The 20,903-nt window shown below is 32.8% G+C and overlaps 1 protein-coding gene across 4 annotated transcripts; it reads right to left on the bottom strand.

The window, feature by feature from the left end:
• Positions 1 to 759: 759 nt before the first annotated feature.
• Positions 760 to 15,900, bottom strand: LOC143231089 (enhancer of rudimentary homolog). 4 transcript variants are annotated; one of them, XM_076465633.1, is made up of 5 exons: positions 15,392 to 15,564; positions 11,899 to 12,002; positions 9,403 to 9,487; positions 8,137 to 8,257; positions 760 to 6,487 (listed from the first exon to the last, which is right to left on the bottom strand). In XM_076465633.1, the coding sequence occupies exons 2-5, from the start codon at positions 11,899 to 11,901 to the stop codon at positions 6,385 to 6,387; spliced, it is 312 nt and encodes a 103-aa protein (XP_076321748.1). In that variant the 5' UTR covers positions 11,902 to 12,002; positions 15,392 to 15,564; the 3' UTR covers positions 760 to 6,384. The 4 variants fall into 4 exon arrangements, with proteins under 4 accessions (XP_076321748.1, XP_076321750.1, XP_076321746.1 ...); XM_076465635.1 differs by lacking the exon at positions 15,392 to 15,564 and adding an exon at positions 13,904 to 14,003; XM_076465631.1 differs by lacking the exons at positions 11,899 to 12,002; positions 15,392 to 15,564 and adding an exon at positions 15,734 to 15,900.
• Between the last annotated feature and the right edge of the window lie 5,003 nt (positions 15,901 to 20,903).

Below are 20,903 nucleotides of genomic sequence, written 5' to 3'. Positions count from 1 at the left end.
TAAGCAACAGCTATTATGAATTGAAAAATTAAATGTTTTCAGATTTGAAATATACCACATTCTATTACTGTAGATTCTTAAGTACACATATGACCTGCAAATCTTTGTATGCAAATGTTTAAAACATGCCAGAATTCAGTTCACTTTATCTAGCAAGACAATCAAGGGTGATCAGTTTTTCCTCAGCCCCCGAGTGCAAGATTAAGGTTAGGTGTTAATGGTATGGGGTTAAACCTCCAGCTTAGTGGATCAATAGTTTACCAATAGAATTGATCAGGTATTACCTTCAAATATTTCTAGGTTATTGTACATTAATACTCTTTCTCAGGTGAACTTGAAGACATTAAAGCAGTGATACTGTGCTAGCTTTAATAAGTGACAACACTGATCATATTTAACACTTTTTATAAGTGTAATTTCATGATTTTCACTAATTTCTTTCTTTTATATGTTCAAATACAGATGTTTAACTACAGTGAAATATTTAAAATGTAGCTGAGTAGGTGACCATTCACTTCCACCCTTCAGTTTCTTTTTCTTCTCTAATTTACAGGAGAGTAATAAAATCCACGTTAATGCTAAATAGTTTCAGATGCAATACACAGGGGATCAAAGAATCCAACAACTTCCTTAATTCTGTTCCACTAAAGTTTTTTTTTTGGGAGGAGGGGAGCAGAGGTTAGTTTTGAATCAATAAACAGTTTTACCATTATTAAAATACATCATTCTTTGTATTGTATGAGAGATGATACCACAAACTAGACTAGAAAACAGATTTAATCTCTTATGTTAATTATACAGTGTTTGGAAATCATTACTTTAAGAATTTTCACCAAAAAATGAAATTTAGGTGTGGCGTTAATAAAGGATATTATGAAACCTAAACCTATCAAATATGAAAATCACTTGTATGTAAAAATTGTAAATTTTCTATATACACTTTGAGCACAAAAACATGAATAACTAAAACCATGTTAACATAACACTGTAGTGCATCTGTTCCTTGTTTGGGTGTAAGAATTTGTTGACATAAGATAATTTTTCTTGTTTGGCAAACTTCACGAATGTATTACTAATTAGTGTTATTAATACTATCACTGTAAATCTGTTATTATTTATGATATTCTATAAGTTTACGATTTACATTGAAAAGTACTGAAACATTCTGCAAAACATTCATAGAGTTGTCAGTTAGAATGTGTGCACGCACTCACGCACACAAATCAGATAGTATAAATGGTTATGTCTAAATTTATTCCCTTTACAGTACAAGAGATGTGAAAATTTACTGTTAGCTAAGTATAAGATTTTTGTTAATTTCTTGAATTGTCATATTCCATGCCTGGAAGTCCCTTTTTAAATACACTTATTCAAAGCATATTTTTCAAATATTTATAACAAAATAGAGTCCACAAAAATCAGATTCATTTTTCAGACTAGAAAACCTGATAATCCTTATTTTTATCTGAAGAACTTGCAAAGAAGGTTGGAGACAACAGATTTGCTTCTTAATAGAATGGATGAAGCATGCAAAATGTATTTTTTCTCTCTAAATTTTGTGAAAAATGTGAAAATCACCATGACCATTTCTAGCAATTTACAATGAACCTAAATTTTTTAAGTAAACAAACAATTTTTTCAGTGGAATGGAAGACAAGGCACAAGAGAATATGTGTAGCCAGCATTCAATAACTATTTGTGGTTGCTCTACAAATATCTGGCCAAACAGAATACACTAGTCATCTTACTCTCACTGATGTACCTTTCTGACATATATGAAACAAAGAAATTTGTTATAGTCAAGTTGTTATCCATGGGGTACTTGGTGGTTAGTTTAAGTTTCCCAGATTCCTCAAAAGTACCTTGGATCTCCCTAATCACATCAGCAAGTCATAATAAACAGGATATTTGAATGCAGTACTAATACTTATTTCCAAATGTAATACAGATTTAACCTTGTGTAGATTACAGAATGACAAGCTCTTGCTGGTAACTTCGTGTTTCTCTCTTGTTTGGTCTTCAGGTTTTCTCCCATATACTTAGGGTTTGGAAAAATTTATGGTTTTACAAAGTTGATGAATACCACCTACACAGCTTATTACATTTCAGAAAATTGCATTCTTTCTACATTACAAGACACAAGCACCAGATGATAGTGGGGAGAAGTACATTCTCATTTAGGAAAATTACAACTTCTAATACTGTATTCACCCCTCATTCACAAGATTAGTTTGAATTCTGCATTGAAATGGAAGAGGGAATTTGAGGGAAGCACAGGTGTATCTCTCAGAAGCATTTGAAGAACACACCTTACAAGAAAAGGAACATATCAGAAGATCTGAAGAGCACTGCATGATGTCCAAACCTGGCATCTCTTCATCATGAAAGGTGAATAGGCAAGAAGAACCAGACATGGCAAAACAAGAAGAAAGCATATCTGCTTGGGAGAGGATGCTGCTGCTGCAAAGAGACATAAAAGAAATAAAATCACTCAATCCCATGCCAGAAGATGGGTAAGAGATGATGTGTCACTAGCTATAAGGTGTATAGGAAATGATAGACATGGCAAGCCAACTACATTTAAAACCTCAATTCCTGGGTATTGAAGTCTTTGCGAGGGTAGGACGAAGACCTATGTTGTCTTCACCTCAAGTCCTAGAGTCCAGAGGAAACTTATCAGAAGATTCCACAAACTCACAGGGTGGCCTGATGTCAAAGGCCTGGGAATGAGTAATCCAGGATCCAAAGGAACTCCATCACATGCACTTAACCCCTGTGACTGTAAACAACTCAAAAATGACTTGGGTCATTAACAGCCTCATAACAAGGAAACATCTAAGATAGAAACAGAAACAAAGCATAAAGAGTTTGTGATCCAATAGACAGGAGAGCAATCAAGAAGGGAAGACAGACTACCCAAAAGACTATGCAAGAACTTGTGTGATTGGTTCACCATTTTCAAAACCTCATTCACTGGGTACCAACATCCACATGAGAGTAGAAGGGAACCCAATCACTGGGGTGAACTGTATTTGGGTGTCAACTATGGGTAAAATACCCCATCCTGAGGATCTTCCAACACCTTCACTGGCAGAATACCATCACACTAATCTGAACTGAATTAGTTATAACCATCTGTATGGAACCCATTCAAACTATGGATGGAGCACCTGGTCAGGCATCACTTGCCACAGAGTAAGAGCCAAAGTGAAGGAGTGGTCTCTGAAAGAAAATAAAACATTAGTAAAGAGTCACCTTGTGTCACAGCCATGCTAAAGTCAAGAGAATAGCCACAAGCAGTATGCAACACCCCAAGGAAGCAAAAACAGTAAAATGGTATAGGTAGGGGAAGATGAACATATGCAAAGCCTTCCACATATCCAATAGTAGAATATCCTCCAATGGCCAATGAAGATGAGAGAAGGGAAAAATGATACAGTTGATGTAAGCAAATGTGAAAGAGATCCCACCAAGAAGGATACAATGAAGAAGAAGCCATTTGAATCTAAAGTGGAATCCAACTGGTTAGGGTAACTAAGGAAAAATCCCAGGAATATGAAGGTTGCAAAGGGAAAAACAGAATGGAACAAGGAGCTCATCTGGATCAGAAGGACAGAAAGAGAATTGAGGGCAAGGAGATAGGAGACATGAATGTCACAAGTTGCACAAGCTGTAATAAAGAAGGCATGATCTGGATAAAGAATATGAAAGGAGTGGAACAAGGATTTTGTAACATCAAGTGCAAAATTATCCAACCACTGATGACCACAGATGGAAGGAGGAAGAAAATCACTATCAAAGAGAGGCAAGAGGTGAAATAAGGAACCAACAGACAGAGGTTCAAATGGAGGTAAGGTGAGAGCAAGAAGGATCATGATAACACCCCAAAAGTGTCATGTGAAGTATTTGGAGATATGAGCAACTGTGGGGTGAGAAGACTGAAAACCTGAAGTCAATGTCCAAGAGAAAGAAACTGGAAAATCTCAAAGGAGCAGACAAAATCTGGGTGTGAAGACAGATGGGCATGGGAAGAAGCAGGTCAAGATGGAAGGGAAGAGGAAGGGCCACTTACAGTTTGAGGAACTGAGGGAATCAAGGTTCAGCAGGCCAGGAAGGAGCAACCAGAATGTATGAATGAGATCAGCTGAAAAAGGAATAGATGAGGTCAATCCAGGATGAAGGCATCAACTGCTAAGGCTTGAGAAAGGGGAATCAAGGACCAAAACAGCATTAATTTGGAGAGAGGGTGGTGGTAAACACAACAATAAGAGGTGCACCAAGATGAAGACAGCCACTGGAAAATGGCAGGATGCAGAGACCACATCGTTGGATAAATGAAATCCAGACAGGAAAGACTGACATAATATATCACCAAAAGAATTCAATGTATGTATATATATATATATATATATATAAATGTGTGTGTGTGTGTGTGTGTGTGTGTGTGTGTGTGTGTGTGTGTGTGTGTGTGTGTGTGTGTGTGTGTGTCTCTCTCTCTCTCTCTCTCTCAGGTAAGAATACACAGAACTCTAAGCAACACCAGCTCTGACAGAGAACAACTGGTCTCTCACAAAGAAAGAGACCTGTTGTACAGAAGCTACCAATGACAACAAGAATGCAGTAACTATCACACTCAAAACATCATAAAAACACCTGTAAAATGTTTTAACATGAAAGGAAAAATAAGAGCACATACAGAAGACTGTGTGCATTCCATATAGTGTTTCATCACCCATGAGAAAAGGCTGAAAAATTTCCTGAAGGGTCACCTACATTTGTGGCTAAACGTGTTGTAAAAGATGACCGATATGTACCCAAAGTGGTAGCAGTGACTTTAGAATTTATGCTTGATATGAAATCAGCAGAAATGTATGGCAAATATACATATATCAAATGCTTTTAAGGAAAGTTGAAATAAAAGTAAATGAAGTTGAACTAAGTTAATCGTAATGAAGTTAAAGAAAGTTAAACCACTTCAAAGGTTAAGTGCTCTAAAGAAAGATCGGCATGAGAACATTGCCAAACAAGAAGCACTAGTTCAGTGGTGTTATGTAGAGGGACTCGTATGCATCATGTAATAGTTATGCTTTCCTGTTGGGGAAGAGGTGACAGTGGCATGTGTTCAAAAATGGTTTGCAAATAGGACAGCACAAAATGAGAAAGTTAATCTTATGAACAGATGCAGAGTACTTTATCATAAATGACATCATACTTGCTGAGTAGAACAACTTCAGAGATAAAAGCTGCCATCAATATTATTCTAAAGGCTTTGAATTATACCATGTTATGATAACATTTATCAAAACATAAGTTCAGTCATACTTATAATTCTAAAACTATAATATAGCTAGGGGTAGTCATTTCATGTGCTCATAAGTACTCAAATGTTAAAATAGATTTTTTTACTCTCTTATGAATAATGAATCAGAAAATTTCAAGAAGAGACTTAGTATGATGACTAAAAGTATTATACTGTAGTATACATTTTGAAACACAATGTGATCAGTTTTATTTGATTAAATGACCAATCACAGTGAAAATGTTTCTTCAACTTGGTTGTAGTAACTACTTCAGAGCACCCCCAGCCCACATGGTTTCACTATTGTCCTTTTGTTGTACAAACTACTACAATTACTCAACTTAGATGTTAAGTTGCGACACATTTACTTCTAAATTGATTGCATACACACTTGTTTGTTAAGAGTTATGACTTAACATTCTGTAGATTTACAGATGGAAGATTTTAATGATCACTGTTAACAGAATAAAGCTATTATTTTGAAGTGTTTGTTTCCCTACCAAAAACAAAGGCCAATCATTATAAACAAATCAAAGACAGATAATAGATTTATAATCTAAAAACGTACTTAGATCAAAATGGTAAAACAATAACTTGGAATAATCAACAATTATAAAACCAAAAAACAAAACAAACAGTTATACCAAATTAACCTGGTCAAAAAATAAAAATAGAATGTCTGGATTGATCAAATCAAATGTTTAAGTTGGGGAAACTTTATTGCTTTTTTCAAAACCCTGAAAATTTGACTCGTTTGTATGACACAAACATGTTCACAAAAACATCTTTGATTCTATACAATTGAATGATGAAGTATTAAAGGAACGAATTTCAAAACAAAACTTTCTTCTCCACTGAGATAACTTTTCTCAAGCAAATACAATGACAGAGTATGATTGATTTGTTTTTTAATAAATGAAATTAAGTAACTATGTTAATGAAACAGATAGACACACACAAAATGAAAAAGAAAAAAAAACTAAAAACAGTTACACATGAGGCCTGGAAAAAGCTACCTATAACAGCACACTTTTCTTGGTGTTATACACTCACTGACAATAAAATATATACGATACAAACTAGGCTTAAGACTGGTTTTTAGAAGCCTGCCTTCGCAAGAGGATGTATATTTTCTCTTTGATCCAATCTTTGTTATAAGGAGCATATGTATTTGTAGACTTCTGATACCTAAAAAATAAACAAACAAAATGTATAATATCTTATTGTATTAGTTATCTGATTGATTAATATCAGTCTAACACATGATCAAGTTTGTATTATGTGCATCAACAGTCAAAACATTACTTCAAATAAATGGATTAGTTATTTTAACTCTGTGATAATACTATTCTAACTGACAACTTGTTTCCAAAATAACTTGTGAAAAAATATGTAAGAAATAAATGAATGGTTATTTATTAACCTTAAACAGTGAAAAATGTTTTACAAGCTATGTAAAGGAAGAGCTCAATGTCTTTAATATTACATTTCTGGTGGTCAGAAGTAAATATTAAACTAAATTTTACCTAATTTTGAAAACTAACAGTTATTTCCTTCTCATTTTTGTTGTTAATGATACAAACCTAAATATATTAAATATTTCCATTTTAACAAAATTGTTGTTAAAAGTGCATTACTTTTCCATTTCTGGAAAAAAACAAACAAACAAAAAACTCCACATACTTACATTTGACAATAGTTTCACAATACCTTTCTTAACCTGATGTAGATGTAAGTATTGTTATAGGTAAGATCTTTTAAAATAAATTCTTCTTCTTAAATGCTTTGTAATTTTCTGCAACTAGTATTAAGTTACACTATATAACACAAATTTTGTTCCTGGATAGCATGTGTTATTTCTTAATTGCTTAAGTTGTAAAAGTACAGAAAATGGCCATTATTCCTCCAAATGTTGCTTTTGTTACCTGGATAATGAAATTTAGAAACTAACCTATTTTCTGTGTAAAAACAGGCAAGTTTTCACATTTCCCTTTACATAAGGTCTGAATAAAACAATATATGAATCAAGATTTACATGTATTTGTACTAAAGTTATACAAAATAAACAAAAATGTTTAGAAACAAGTAGTTTTTCGAGATTTGCGACTGTAATGTAAATCACATACACATATCAGCCCCCAAATGTAGTCTCCCATCATGTTTTTGTTGTATGCTCCCAGGTCACAAAAGTAAAGTTTGAAGAGAGAAATTGGTCTCTTCCCATTCACTTCAGGCATAAGCAATTGGGAAATAACATTTTCTGCCCAGGAACAAGAAAAAGGGAAAATTTTGGTACATAACGTTATTGTGTCATAAACAATGTACCTTGAAAAATATTCAAAAAGTTAAAATTTAATAATTAATTTCAATTTTATAATAGTTGAATGCAGTTTTGAATTTTACAGCTCTGGAAAGAAAATTACATTAAAGAACACAATATGCTGAGCATACTTTACATTACAAATAAAATTATGATCAAAGCATAGATTACAACTATAAATAAAGATATTGCTAATTTAAATATAGCTTTCTGTTGTTGTACAGAAAGTATTCTGGGACAGGAAACAAGACTCACGTTATGCTTAAAAAAACTCAGCATTATAACTAACTAGTTCAGTTTCAAATGTGTATACACACATATCAATATAATATTGTAGAGAATGTTTACCATTAGAGGTGTTAAAGTTCTGTTCTTACAAACTTCATTTTTGCTTTTAACATGTTATACAGAATCAGATCGTTACACACTAGTTTCCAGAGTGTCAGACTGCTAAATCTTTAAGAAACACTATGTAATGTTTTCCAACTTTTACGTAATCTACACAAATCATACTTACACCAGGCAACTGAGATCTTGTAACTGATCAATAAAATCAAACAACTGACTGATGTCATAAGTTATAGATGGAGTGTTTGGGTTTTGTCGCTTCAGGTGTTCCTCATACATGTGGCAGACACCTTAAAGTAATAAAAAAACATTCCCTGGGTAGACATACATTTTTGTGTATTTTATACTATTCTAATTTTGGGAGGAAAAAAACATCATTATATTTACAGATGTAAGCCACTTTGAAATACAGAAGCAGGTATTTATAATATGTTATCTAAATGACTAATGTTTCAACAACTGAGAATTTCAAAATAGTAAACATTAAATAGTTATTTAAGAGCTGGTAAGAGCTAATTGAAATAATATTAGAGAGCTATCCATTAATATGCAAAAATAAGAAGCTCAAGAATTTTAAGGTATCAAATCTGGAAGTTAAACATTTAGAGGACTGAACACTACTGTATGCTAACTGTGGTTGTGAAATTGCATGTTCCAAACCAGCTCATTTAAATGAGACACCAGTTTACTGTTTGATTTGTTTAACTGTGTGTGCATGCAATGTTTCTCAGAATGAAACTAAGAAGTGTTGGAAATGGTACTGATGTATTACAAACATTCTGACGATTTACGATAACAGTCAAACAAACACAATATCTCACTACGCTGACAAAATAAAACTGACTAGTTACCTTCCCTCTAGCCTTACACTGCTAAATTAGGGATGGTTAGTGCAGCTAGCCCTTGAATAGCTTTGCACGAAATTCAAAACAAGACAAACACATCCCAAGAGATTAACTACAACAAATAAAAGATATTATTCAAACAATTTGTAACAGAATACGGAAACAACCAGATAAATAAATGATTCTTATAAATACATTCTTTATACACAAAAAAATTAAAAAAAACCAAAAACAAAGAGGTGTTTAAATATTAAACGAAATTGTATTTCACAGCATATGTACAACTATGATGTTACACACAAGATGCTTTACCATGTGTTCGAGCAAGCATGTACCACAAGAACTTGTTGTAGTTTACCCCACACAGAGAAATCGGTTAACTATGCATATAGTTTTGAATGTGGCTTACAGTGCAAAAACAAGTTGGGGGACCCTTGCATTACAGCTCGAATTAAGAATTCCTAAAATTTAGAACTAATTAGATAAGAGAAAGCTTTATCTGGAAATGTAGATACAAGTCTGTATAACATAAGAGGTTAATTTTAATAATATGGCAAAGTCAACTAATGGTTTATAATAATTTTCCTTACCTTCCATGCATTCATTAACTGATTCATAGTCAGAAAATGTTCTAGTTTCTGGTTTCCCTGGTTGAACCAACAAGATTGTATGTGACTAAAAATATAAAAATCAGTTAGGAAAACCTGAAGTATACATCCAGTATTAGACCCAAATACTTACAAAGTGATGTCTGTAAATAAAAGACTGTTTTACACATTAACTTCACACCCACACACACACACAATGTGGAATAACTTCATAATAGTAGCAAAACTACCAACACAAGCTATATTTTTACAGCATCTTTACCATACTAAAACAATTAACAGCAACTTTTTACTCAATGCAATTCTTCCAGCTCAAAGCTACTACTGCTTTAACAAGCTACACTTTTATTTCCAGTAGAAGCACAAGCAAAAGGTTTTGTTACAGTTTATTACCACAAAATATGTTTATGCTACATAGAATTCTGTTCACTTTACTCTTTCAAGATAAATTAATGACCAACACACAGAACTCTATGTCCTGGGGTGGTGTTCACTGTGTGAAGACTGCTATCACAGCAAATGCTGCCAAATGGTGCTATTTATAAACAACTTTTATAAATAGAAACAATATTAAAACAAAAGTAGTGAAACTTGTTCACCAGTTAACATTAAGTCTTCACACAAGTTCAAATACAATTTCCGAGCACTCTAGTTTCATAATGGCCCTCAACTGGCACAGTAGCTTATTTGTGTACTTACAATGCAACAAACTGATAACCATGGTAGGCAGAGCACAGATAGCCCATTGTGTAGCTCTATATTTACATTAAAATATTTTCATAATGAATCTGTCTGCTAAATATGAGTTTATACTCACTACTAACAAATTATTTGTAGGCTGGTTAACCAAAAGGTAGTAGGATTAGCTATAATAGAGTAGACTCTTAAATTGGGGATTTCAAATTAATATTGGAGTAGTGATAAACAGTTTCTCAAACCGTAACACGTACACAACAACAAAATTTTTTTTGGTATCACATACTGCCAGACAGTATAGTTAGCAACTCAAAATTAGCAAGAATAGCAGAAAATCTTAGTACCTTTGTCATAACAAAGACAAGGTGAGAAAATCTGGTAACAACAGAAAGTGAACCTGAAACCTTATAATAATGAGTCCCTCTGTTCAAATTACAAAAGCTGAAGAAACTTAAAATTAAGATTAAGAATAGTCTGAGTACAGATAACCCAATATTATCAACATTTTATTACATAAAACAAGCCAGTGAACACAACAGAAATATCTCAATTAATTTGGATAGGTGGTATAGTTTAAAAAAAGTGACATTCTAAACCCTAACTTTGATTAATCCTTTCTCTACGGGCTCAGTATAATATACACAAGCACATCTACACATTTGCACACTATATCTTTCAATGATGCATGTATACCTTCACAAAATTTGGTAGACTATTTGTAAATATTACAAGTATTTTGTACACAAAATATCAGATTCTTTAAATGAAGTATTTTTACTAAAATTTGTTTGTGAAAATAGTCTGTTTCACTACTAGTCTGAATGCAAAATGATTTCACATTATGACTAAAAAAAACAGTATTCTTTTTCCCAAAAATATCAGGTATGAATCCCTAAAACCTCCAAAATACATTTCAAACATTTGTTTGCAGTAAGACTTTATATTTTGTTATTTTCTATACTCTTAACAAATCTGGGTCTCTTACTTGACCAACTTGATAATCATTATGCTAAAAGAAAAAATAATAAATTTGCTTTTTTCATGCTAAAATGACTACATATTATAACATAAAAAAAAAAAGACATTTTTAGTCCAAGTAGCTTAAGTTTTATAATGCTATATATTTACATGTATATTCATTAATTTTTTATTATATTGACCTTCCAGCTAACATATCTGATAATATAAAACTGTTCATTAGTGTTCTCTGTATTGGCTGTGTTTTAATGGACTAGTATTTTGTAATATATAGTCACATTTCAATCATATATATAAAATTACTGGATATAGGTTCCCAAGCCTTTTAAAATTTTACTTGTGGAGGATAAACAATTTTTAGGTTTTTATACATACAGTTGAATAACCAAAAAATAAGTAACTACAAGTAGTCTTTACACATATTAAAATGGCCAAGAAAACCATTCTGGGGAGATTCTAAGCTTTTAATTGGTTATTCACATCATATATTGAAGTGTGTATAAGGGACCATTTCAAAAATGAAAAGAGATGATAACTGTGTTTGATTCAATATGTACGCCATATATCAGCAAAATAAACAAGATTATTTTATATTCTACCTCCATAATATCAGTAATGAATTTCTAATTTGTAAAAAACAGACTTAACATCTTGACATCACAAACATCCGATTTTAAACAGTGCTGCATTCAAAATACCACGTGATTTGCTACAATTTACATATACAGACCAGTTTTTTAATATTTACTTTTAAATTAAGAAATTATCTAATATATAATTCTAAAATTCAAATTATATAATTACCATTTGATTCCAACCTTATTGACATAAATTCATAAAATAGTTGTTCACTTCTGAATGTAAGTCAACAAATGAGATGACATGGCCTTTGATCCATGACCCATTGCCTTTACAACAATTAGACAAGTTAAAAATGAACACAAATAGGTTTTGATCTGTCATAATTAAAACTGGTTAGGCAATCTTCAATTCAAAGTGTCACAACCAGGAAAGATCAAGCCTTTGCATTTCTAGTTAACTACTTTAGAGGTACATTTAATATGTTACTTAAATAGAAGTCATAGAATAAAAACTTTCACAGCAAACAAAACTGTACATAAATGAATATAGTAACTAGATTTAAGGTGTAATGAATTCTTGAAACAAATTGAAGTTTGAATTATAATCTACTATTTGATTCCAAATGTATTGACATAAATTACAAATTAGCAGTTCAATAAAATATTGAATGCAAATCAACAAACATGACATAACCTTTGACCCATGACCTGAAATGAAGAGTTAAATGAGTACTTATACAAAACTAGCATATGATTGCGACTCATGGGTAACTGATTATATTACCCAGCTCTGTTATTATAGTAAAGTTAATAGAAATGAAAGATTTAAAATTTCTTTGGACATTAAAAATATGTAATTATTTCTTTATATGAATCACTTGTTAAAGCCCAATAGTAATTGTTAGGTTGGTTTCCGTTTTTAAGAAATGATACCTACTGATTTATTGAAGGTAGGATGCTTGGGTGGTCTTTGGAAAAGATGTCTTTAGAATAATAATTTTTTCTTGCTAAAAGGACAGGAGGTGATTTTATGGGGAAACTAATAAGATTATCTGGAGAGTTGACAGATAAGCATCCAATTTCTTTCTGCCATATTATGAAGGCTGTAGCTAAAACAGTTTTATTTTTCTAACTAGGTGGTTAGCTTTTGGAATGAACTGTAATCAGTGATAGTGGAGACCAGAACCTTACAATGGGTTCATGTAATCTTTCAAAAAATAAAGGGCACTTTGATATTTACTGAAGTGCATGTACAGGGACAGCCTTTGAAACCCAAATTGTCCCTCATTTTCTGCATTATCATGTAATCAAAATTTAGTTACATGCAAGATGTAGCATATTGTGTATTTTCAGTCTGTTTTATTTTTCCTTTTATCATTTAGTTAAAGCATATTTTTAGTTGTCCTAATAATCATAGATCACCTGCCTTTCGATGCACATCAAATATTATGCAAGCCATTTTGATATTAATAAATCAAACACGAGGTTACCTTAGCAGCGACTTACAGATACTAAATTCACATATAATTATGCAAGATAACTTAAGTTTTAGGTAACCAAGTAGTCTGGCAAGAAATAAAGTCTCTAATACAAAGTTGACCCAGACTACAGAGATCAGTTAGACCAAGAAATGTGCATTTGTTAATTACTCAAAGAGGTAGTTTATAGTATTTATAAAACTGATTATTACTGATCTTAGCATTATGTTTGAGAAGTTTTTTAATAGAGTTCTTTCATGTAATCTTACAAGTTAGATTTTCTTTCCTAATTTATTACTATTCTTATGATAATATAATACATATTTTGGTATATATTAGTCACCAATTTTTTCCCTGAAAAAAACTTATTTTAGCAAACACTTAAGATCCAGCTAACCAGAAGTTTACCAATTATTAATATTTGAAATCTTTAAAAGAGTTCCATTTCAGTCAACAAGTTTGTAATTTGTACTCTTATCTTTATTGTAATGTGGTTGTTTGATATGTTGCACATGCACAGGAATGCATAAGAATGATACTTTTGTTTGACTAAGATTTATGTATTTTTGGCCTAACTTAATTCAACTATTTACATACAACTGCCACTAGTTGTTACAGAAGTTATCTTTACGTGCTTTTTCTTTTTTTAATGATGAATAAGTTTATAAGCAACAAAACTAAGGTTTAATTCCTGAAAAAGAAATTCTTGAATTATAAAATTCTAAGCCTAAAAATTAACATTGAACTTACAGGTCAGCCAAGGTTAAGCAAATTTCTTGTCTGCTCTTGATCAATATATGGCAGTTATCCAATCAAAATTTGACCCTTAAGTGTACCATACCATGTTATCAAGCACTTCAACCAAAATGGCATCAGAAAGTTCGAGTTAAGAAAACAGTTCTATTATACCAATATCATTGTTTAAGTTATAATTCTAAGCCTGAAAATATTAGCTAAAACTTACAATACCTTTTTCCATGTCTTAGTACAGTTTTATAACATGTGTACCCAAAGGTTTCATTTAGAACAGTATATGGATTTTGCTTTTGTAACCCTCACTACAAGAAAAATATCACCATACGGGCATATAATGATCCCCAACTAGTCATTTACCTTAAGCCTACAACATGCATGAGAGGAAAAAGTTGCTAAATTGCTTTGCTTAAAGCACATTGTGGTTGTTGAATTTAAACTTTTAAACTTGTTAGGGGATTAGATAGCTTGCATATGAACAGTAAAATGGAAAGGCTAAGAATAAAAAACAAATATTAGGGATATTAAGTTTTATGAGCTTAAAATACATTTCTTTTTGTTACAATTAACAAATTTATAGCTTTCTCTTACAGCTGTAAAGAGCTATATTTAAGTTTAAAAAAACAAAACACAACAGAAGTGAATGAGTAGGCTTAAAATGAAAGGTTTAGATCAATGAGCTAACTGTCTTTGTCACTTTGGCTTTCCCTCTAATAAATTTAATTTTTAACATTTGCTCTACTCTTATCTACTACCATCTCTAATTTTAAGCTGATGACCAGAAAGAATGCAACTGGTCAGTTTTATCACTGAAAAGTATACAAGTGACCATCATATTATAATCACTCCCACAGTTAAAAGCATGAATATTTTCAACATTGTAAGTTGAGTACTTTAACCACTAGTACAACTATTAAAGTACACCAGTTCTAAGAGTGCAAGCTTTAAATTAAGCAAGTAAAAATAAACCAATAAAAACATGTCCAGAGTCTAAATTTTGGGCCTGGTCCACAACCTGAAAATGTAAGTAGTTCTAACATTACTGCAATTAGTAACAGCAATGCAAAAGTCATTAGGCCAAAAAACTATTGTTCTTCCAAAACAACACAAGATATTCCTTATCAGTTTGAAGCTTTTCTGGACATTGCTGGGTATTAATTTCATTTTATAGTTAAACATCAAGTATCGTACTGTAAGAACTGTCGAATCTGTTATTACTTCAGCAGCTTTACATACGTATCTTTAATACAACCTTAATAATATCTACGCTATTACTAAAAATATATTTACTATAGTAATTTATAACTATAATTAATAATACTAGGCTTACGAAAATCATATCAACACCAGTAACTATTAATAACAGCCTTTAATAAAACTAACAGTACCACAATAATTAACTTAGATAGTAACATTAACTACCAGTCATACTTGACACAACGATACTGAAATTTACGATGAATCATTCAAACTCATAAAACTTACCATTCTAATCAATATACGAATACAAATATCAATATAACGTAAACCTTACAATTTAAAGTAAAACTATGGGTACTTGGAACCATAAATATACATCTATAATTTCCTTTTACTACTTTTTCTGCTATTTTATAAGGCTGATTCTGAACGTTATATACAATATGAAAGATGTCGCTAGTGAATTCAAATATCACGCGTGTATAACTGACAAAACAAAGAAACAAAAACTAATAATTATTTGCGTTCTCTAAATTTATTGTTATATATATGAGGAAAACTAGAATTTAGCTGAAAATAATATATACTGAGCCTCTTTCTTTTATAATAGCCAGAGAATACACCTACCTTCATGGAGATGCAAAAGCATAAATACATGTAACAAGATAAAATAATATATATATTTTACTGGTCTCAGAACAATAAGACTACTTCTGATGCGGGGCCTGGCATGGCCAAGCGCGTAAGGCGTGAGACTCGTAATCCGAGGGTCGCGTGTTCGCGCCCGCGTCGCGCCAAACATGCTCGCCCTCCCAGCCGTCGGGGCGTTATAATGTGACGGTCAATCCCACTATTCGTTGGTAAAAGAGTAGCCCAAGAGTTGGCGGTAGGTGGTGATGACTAGCTGCCTTCCCTCTAGTCTTACACTGCTAAATTAGGAACGGCTAGCACAGATAGCCCTCGAGTAGCTTTGTGCGAAATTTCAAAACAAACAAACTTCCGATGCGATTGCTGGGCCCCAGATGACGATGTCTTATTTCATTTTTTATTAAATAATTAAAAACAAAGGGGGAAAAAAGTCATGAAGAATTGCAATTTTTTGAAAAAAATCATCTCAAACGTGAGAAATTTTATGCAATCTAAATGTACATATAATTTCATAATATCACCAACCCAAACTAGCGATTTTGAAATAATTTTAAAGAATATTGTAGGTGTTGCTATAACAGTTAGGTTGAAACAGAAGGACATATATAAAAAAAAACCCCAAAAGGCCTAGCATTTGTGAGAAAAACATTTAAGCTGATGATCTCTTTCATATCTCTCTTAATTTGTCAATTTAAGATTCCAAACCAGAGATATGTGACATAACATGCAGATCTTTTTTCGTCTCCTATTAGTAATTGACTAAGAGGTTTTTCGTTCAATACCAAACCTCTTCAGTCAGGTTAAACGATGAGGAAGAATCGTTCATCTTTTTATTCGTGTTTTTTAATGTTTTCAAATCCTAGTGCAGTGTTTCTCAACTTTTTTTTTGCCGCAGCACTCCCTTCAGCAAATAATGATCACTCATGACACCTTCTAACAAATTTTAAACCATCAAATATTTTACTAAAATAAAAATTTTAAGGCAACAATTGTCACTTGCAAATTTTAAAACATTTTGTTTAATCAAAAATAGACACCATCGTTGCACACATTCATGACTATTACATAACTGACTGCAAAGAAGAACAAAAGAATATATATCATTGTGAGTTTGTTTGTTTTTTGAATTTCGCGCAAAGCTATTCGAGGGCTATCTGCGCTAGCCGTCTCTAATTTAGCAGTGTAAGACTAGATGGAAATAGCTAGTTATCACCATCCACCCCCAGCTCTTGGGCTACTCTTTTACAACGAACACTGGGATTGACCGTTACATTCTAACGCCTCACGGCTGAAAGGGCTAGCATGTTGTGACTGGGATTCGAACCCGCGACATTCAGATTACGAGTCGAACGCCTCAACTCACCTGGCCATGTCCGGCCATCGTGGTAAGACATTAAGTATTGAATTAATTTTTAATGAATGCTACAAGCTTGATTCCAAAACGCTTGCCACAAACACACCCATAAAATGATTTCTGCCTTTGTTGAAAGAAAACTTTTATTTCTTATGGTTTTAACAAATATAACTTCAAAACCCTTAAAACTTTTCTGTCTGATTTATGTATTCAACAATTATCCAAGTGGGTAACTAATTTATATAGGAAGAAAAAATTCGACTGAAGAAAGCAAAAGATTTAGGAAATAATAAAATAGCATTATTTAAATAGGATGAAAGTTTAAATATGTGAAATTTTCCTAACATGTTAGTTAAGGTAAATGAACTGTAGTTACAGATCAGTGGTGGCGCCAGGATATTTTCATTGGGGGAAGGGAGGCTGAGGGGGGCTGAGGTAAACTGTGGAGGGGCTTCCCAAAATGCTATCAATATGAAGTATAGATGGTAAATTATAATAATGTAAATACCAAGGTACATTTCAGAAAGGTGTGCTATTTTGAACTGCGTTTTTAATGCAGTTTTCATTGGAAACTCATACTTTGATTAATAATTCATTATTACAAATTTGAAATAATCTGTTCATGAAAATATGCGTATATGTAAAAGAGGAAGCTCACCTAAATTCCACCCAAGGTAATACATAATAATAAAGAAAATCAAGATTAGCTAAGATGGAACATTTAATATACCATTAAGAGTAAAGCTACAAATCAAAAGAAATATAACATAAAGACATAGTTTACACAGCAGAAATGAATTATCCCACGTGAAGTTAATACACTCTGAGGAAAAGTAAGGTGAATATCAGGCTAACTATCTTTCATCATGTTGTGTTTATAGTCAATATTACTTCAAAACAATGTGCCTGTTCTGGTGATTGGCAGCAAATGTGTCTATAACATGATCAATATCGAGTTGTTTTGCCCTCCTGGAGTTTACTGATATGACAGCAAGGTTGCTGGTGTGGTTGTTACCACTGCTGTTGTGCAAGTATGTCTTGAGAAGCTTCAGACATATATGTAGGTAACAATATTTGGAGAGGAGCTGGAGCTTGGCTCATTTTTTTTGGGGGCTCAAGCCCCCAGAGCCCCCCCTGGCGCCGCCACTGTTATAGAGCCTTTGAAATATTAGTGATCTGTAGTGTAAGTAGGACACGAAACGAACACAATTTGAATATACCTCAAAGAAGTTTTGCAGAAAGAACAATATATCGAAGTTACTTGACAGATTTTATGTAGAATATAACTTAAACTACAAATAAGTTCATATAGATGTTTATTTTTTTAATACATTGCATGTTTTAATTAATTGTATAAGAACCAAATTACAAGTATGTCGTTCCACCTGAGCATTTGACTAATGAGTGTTTTATAGAGAATATTTTAACTGTAGGAACTACTTAACTAAAAGAGTTTCGAGGGTTCATCGAAAGACCGTGCCAATTTTGTAGCTTGGTCAACTCGTTCATTTCCAATAACACGGTAAGGTAACCAAACACAATTAATTCTTTAATCAGAATGGATAAAAACAACTTAATATTCATGTGGCAAACTAGAGTGAGTGTGTTTGTGTGTGTTTTCTTATAGCAAAGCCACAGAGGCTCTCTACTGAGCCCACTGAGGGGAATCGAAGCCCTGATTTTAGCATTGTAAATTCGTAGACATACCGCTGTACTAACGGAGGGTAACTAGAATGAGATATCACTCTTAAAAATTTAATGTAAAAAGCCTATTAAAGATACTGAAATTATTTCAACACGAGAAAAACAAGTAGGAGTATTAATTAATCAAAATAATGTTAATAAAATATTTACAAGCTTAGCAATAAAATTACTAAACTAATTCGTGAGTCAATAAAAGAAATTAAGCTGAAATTCTAAACATAAATAATAAAAGCCGTATGCCCAGCAGAAGAATCAAATGGATAGTTCGCTTAAATTAAGTAGCTTTGAAACTCTGAAATATAAACAAGACAGTTCTGCAAAATAACTCCATTACTAGAAAGTTCTGTAAGACTGAGGTCAACAATAATTTGTTCAAGGACATAAAAAAATTCATAAAACTCGAGGTTTTTTGGGGGATGCGAGCGAGAGAAGAACAGGTTAAAAAAATTAAAATGTTAGTACGCACTAGAGGAACAGTGCACAGAGGAGCACCAAAACCACAATAAAAGATATACGAAAGGTTAGCACTGAATTAAGAGATAGGGATGCTGTAAATATACAGGTCTCCACTGATTTCTCAAATACTGATGCTACAGGGCCAAATGTATAGTCTTAGTAGCAACTGAAACGTTATTAATGAAATACTCCAATAGATCCTGTATCAAAGGTAATATATCAGAAGTGATAAAATAAGAACGTCTTGTTACTTCATCGTTCGAATCGTAATCCGAGGGTCACGAGTTCGAACTCCTGTCACACCAAACATGCTCGCCCTTTCAGCCGGTGACGGTCAATCCCACTATTCGTTGGCAAAAGAGTAGCCCAAGAGTTGGCGGTGGGTGGTGATGACTAGTTGCCTCCCCTCTAGCCTTACACTGCTAAATTAGGGACGGCTAGCGCAGATAGCCCTCGCGTAGCTTTGCGCGAAATTAAAAACAAACAAACAAACAAAACAATACTTCATCGTAGGATAATTAAAATCCCAACGAGCTTCTCTAGAAGATAAATCTTGTTCCGTTCTTAAGTGTTTCATGTACGTGAATTGGAGATTGTGGGAATTAGAGGATAGAAATTCTGTACATATATAAGTCCCCACTGACCTTTCAAATACTGTTGCTATAGGACCAAAAGTACCTTAGAAGCTAAAAATTTGTAAAGCAGGGGAAAGAATACAAATCATTTCCCCAAAACAATACGTAAGGTTTTATTTAAGAAAGGCGAACGAGAGAAGAGGCTTAGAAAAGTAAAATTTCAGCACAGACTAGAGATTAGCGCTCAGATGTTATAAAAGTAATCTCGTAATTTTAAGCCTCAACTTCATAGATTGAAAACTAAGCTTGCACACAGAGGAAGCTGTAGTTATTTTCGTTAATTTGATTTTATTTCAGTTACTCACAGTAAGCCTTAAAGTTTACTTGGATGATAATAATATCTCTGTAGAGAGCTTCTAGAAATAAGTCGAAAACAGTAGCAGTTTAGAGTTGTTTTTTTCTTCTTTATTAAGTGTTCACTGCTGAGGAAAGTCTATTGTAGTGTTTTTTTTTCGTTCTTCTCTTTGTCTTCGATATTTCAAATCTTGCTAATTCTAAAGACTGCGTAAACTTTACGTTGTTATGGCGGTTTAATACCTAGTTAAGAGTATATTGCGTTTGATTTTAGTGCGAAGTTACACTATAGGCTATATATGCCCTGGGTGGTAGTTGGAATCGAACCTTGGTTTTAAAATTGTAAATAAGGAAGCTGGCTTCTGACCTACCGGAAGGGCAAGGAGGAAAATAATAAATAAAATGGCTATCATAGTAAGATGATAGTATAGGCTACTGACAGTGACACCAATATTATAACACTTCTTTACAAAAACTAAACGCTACTAAATATTGCAAACGTTGAATGGTTACATATTTTCCTTTCATTGTGGACATTGTTTAATTGTCAATCTCTCTCTCTCTATATATATATATATCTGTGAGAGACGAACCAAACTACGAACCTATGAAGTATCCATATATATTTCTTGTAACAGTACACAGTTATCAGCATTTTCCCCAATATACAGTTTCATTCGCGACATTTCTGTTACAAGAGCATGAA

This window comes from Tachypleus tridentatus, chromosome 10 (assembly GCF_004210375.1).
Source record: "Tachypleus tridentatus isolate NWPU-2018 chromosome 10, ASM421037v1, whole genome shotgun sequence".
Taxonomy (NCBI): Eukaryota; Metazoa; Arthropoda; class Merostomata; order Xiphosura; family Limulidae; genus Tachypleus; species Tachypleus tridentatus.
This window is presented reverse-complemented; position numbering and strand designations above follow the sequence as displayed.

Bases quoted from the DNA above. Each gene is read 5' to 3' on its own strand.
- LOC143231089 (XM_076465631.1), bottom strand. From the start codon at position 15,763: ATGTATTTATGCTTTTGCATCTCCATGAAG. The intron at 9,488-15,733 runs GTAGGTGTATTC...TTATATTTTTAG, and splicing joins GCTTTTGCATCTCCATGAAG to TCACATACAATCTTGTTGGT. The intron at 6,488-8,136 runs GTAAGTATGATT...TTTATTTTTTAG, and splicing joins CAAGATCTCAGTTGCCTGGT to GTATCAGAAGTCTACAAATA.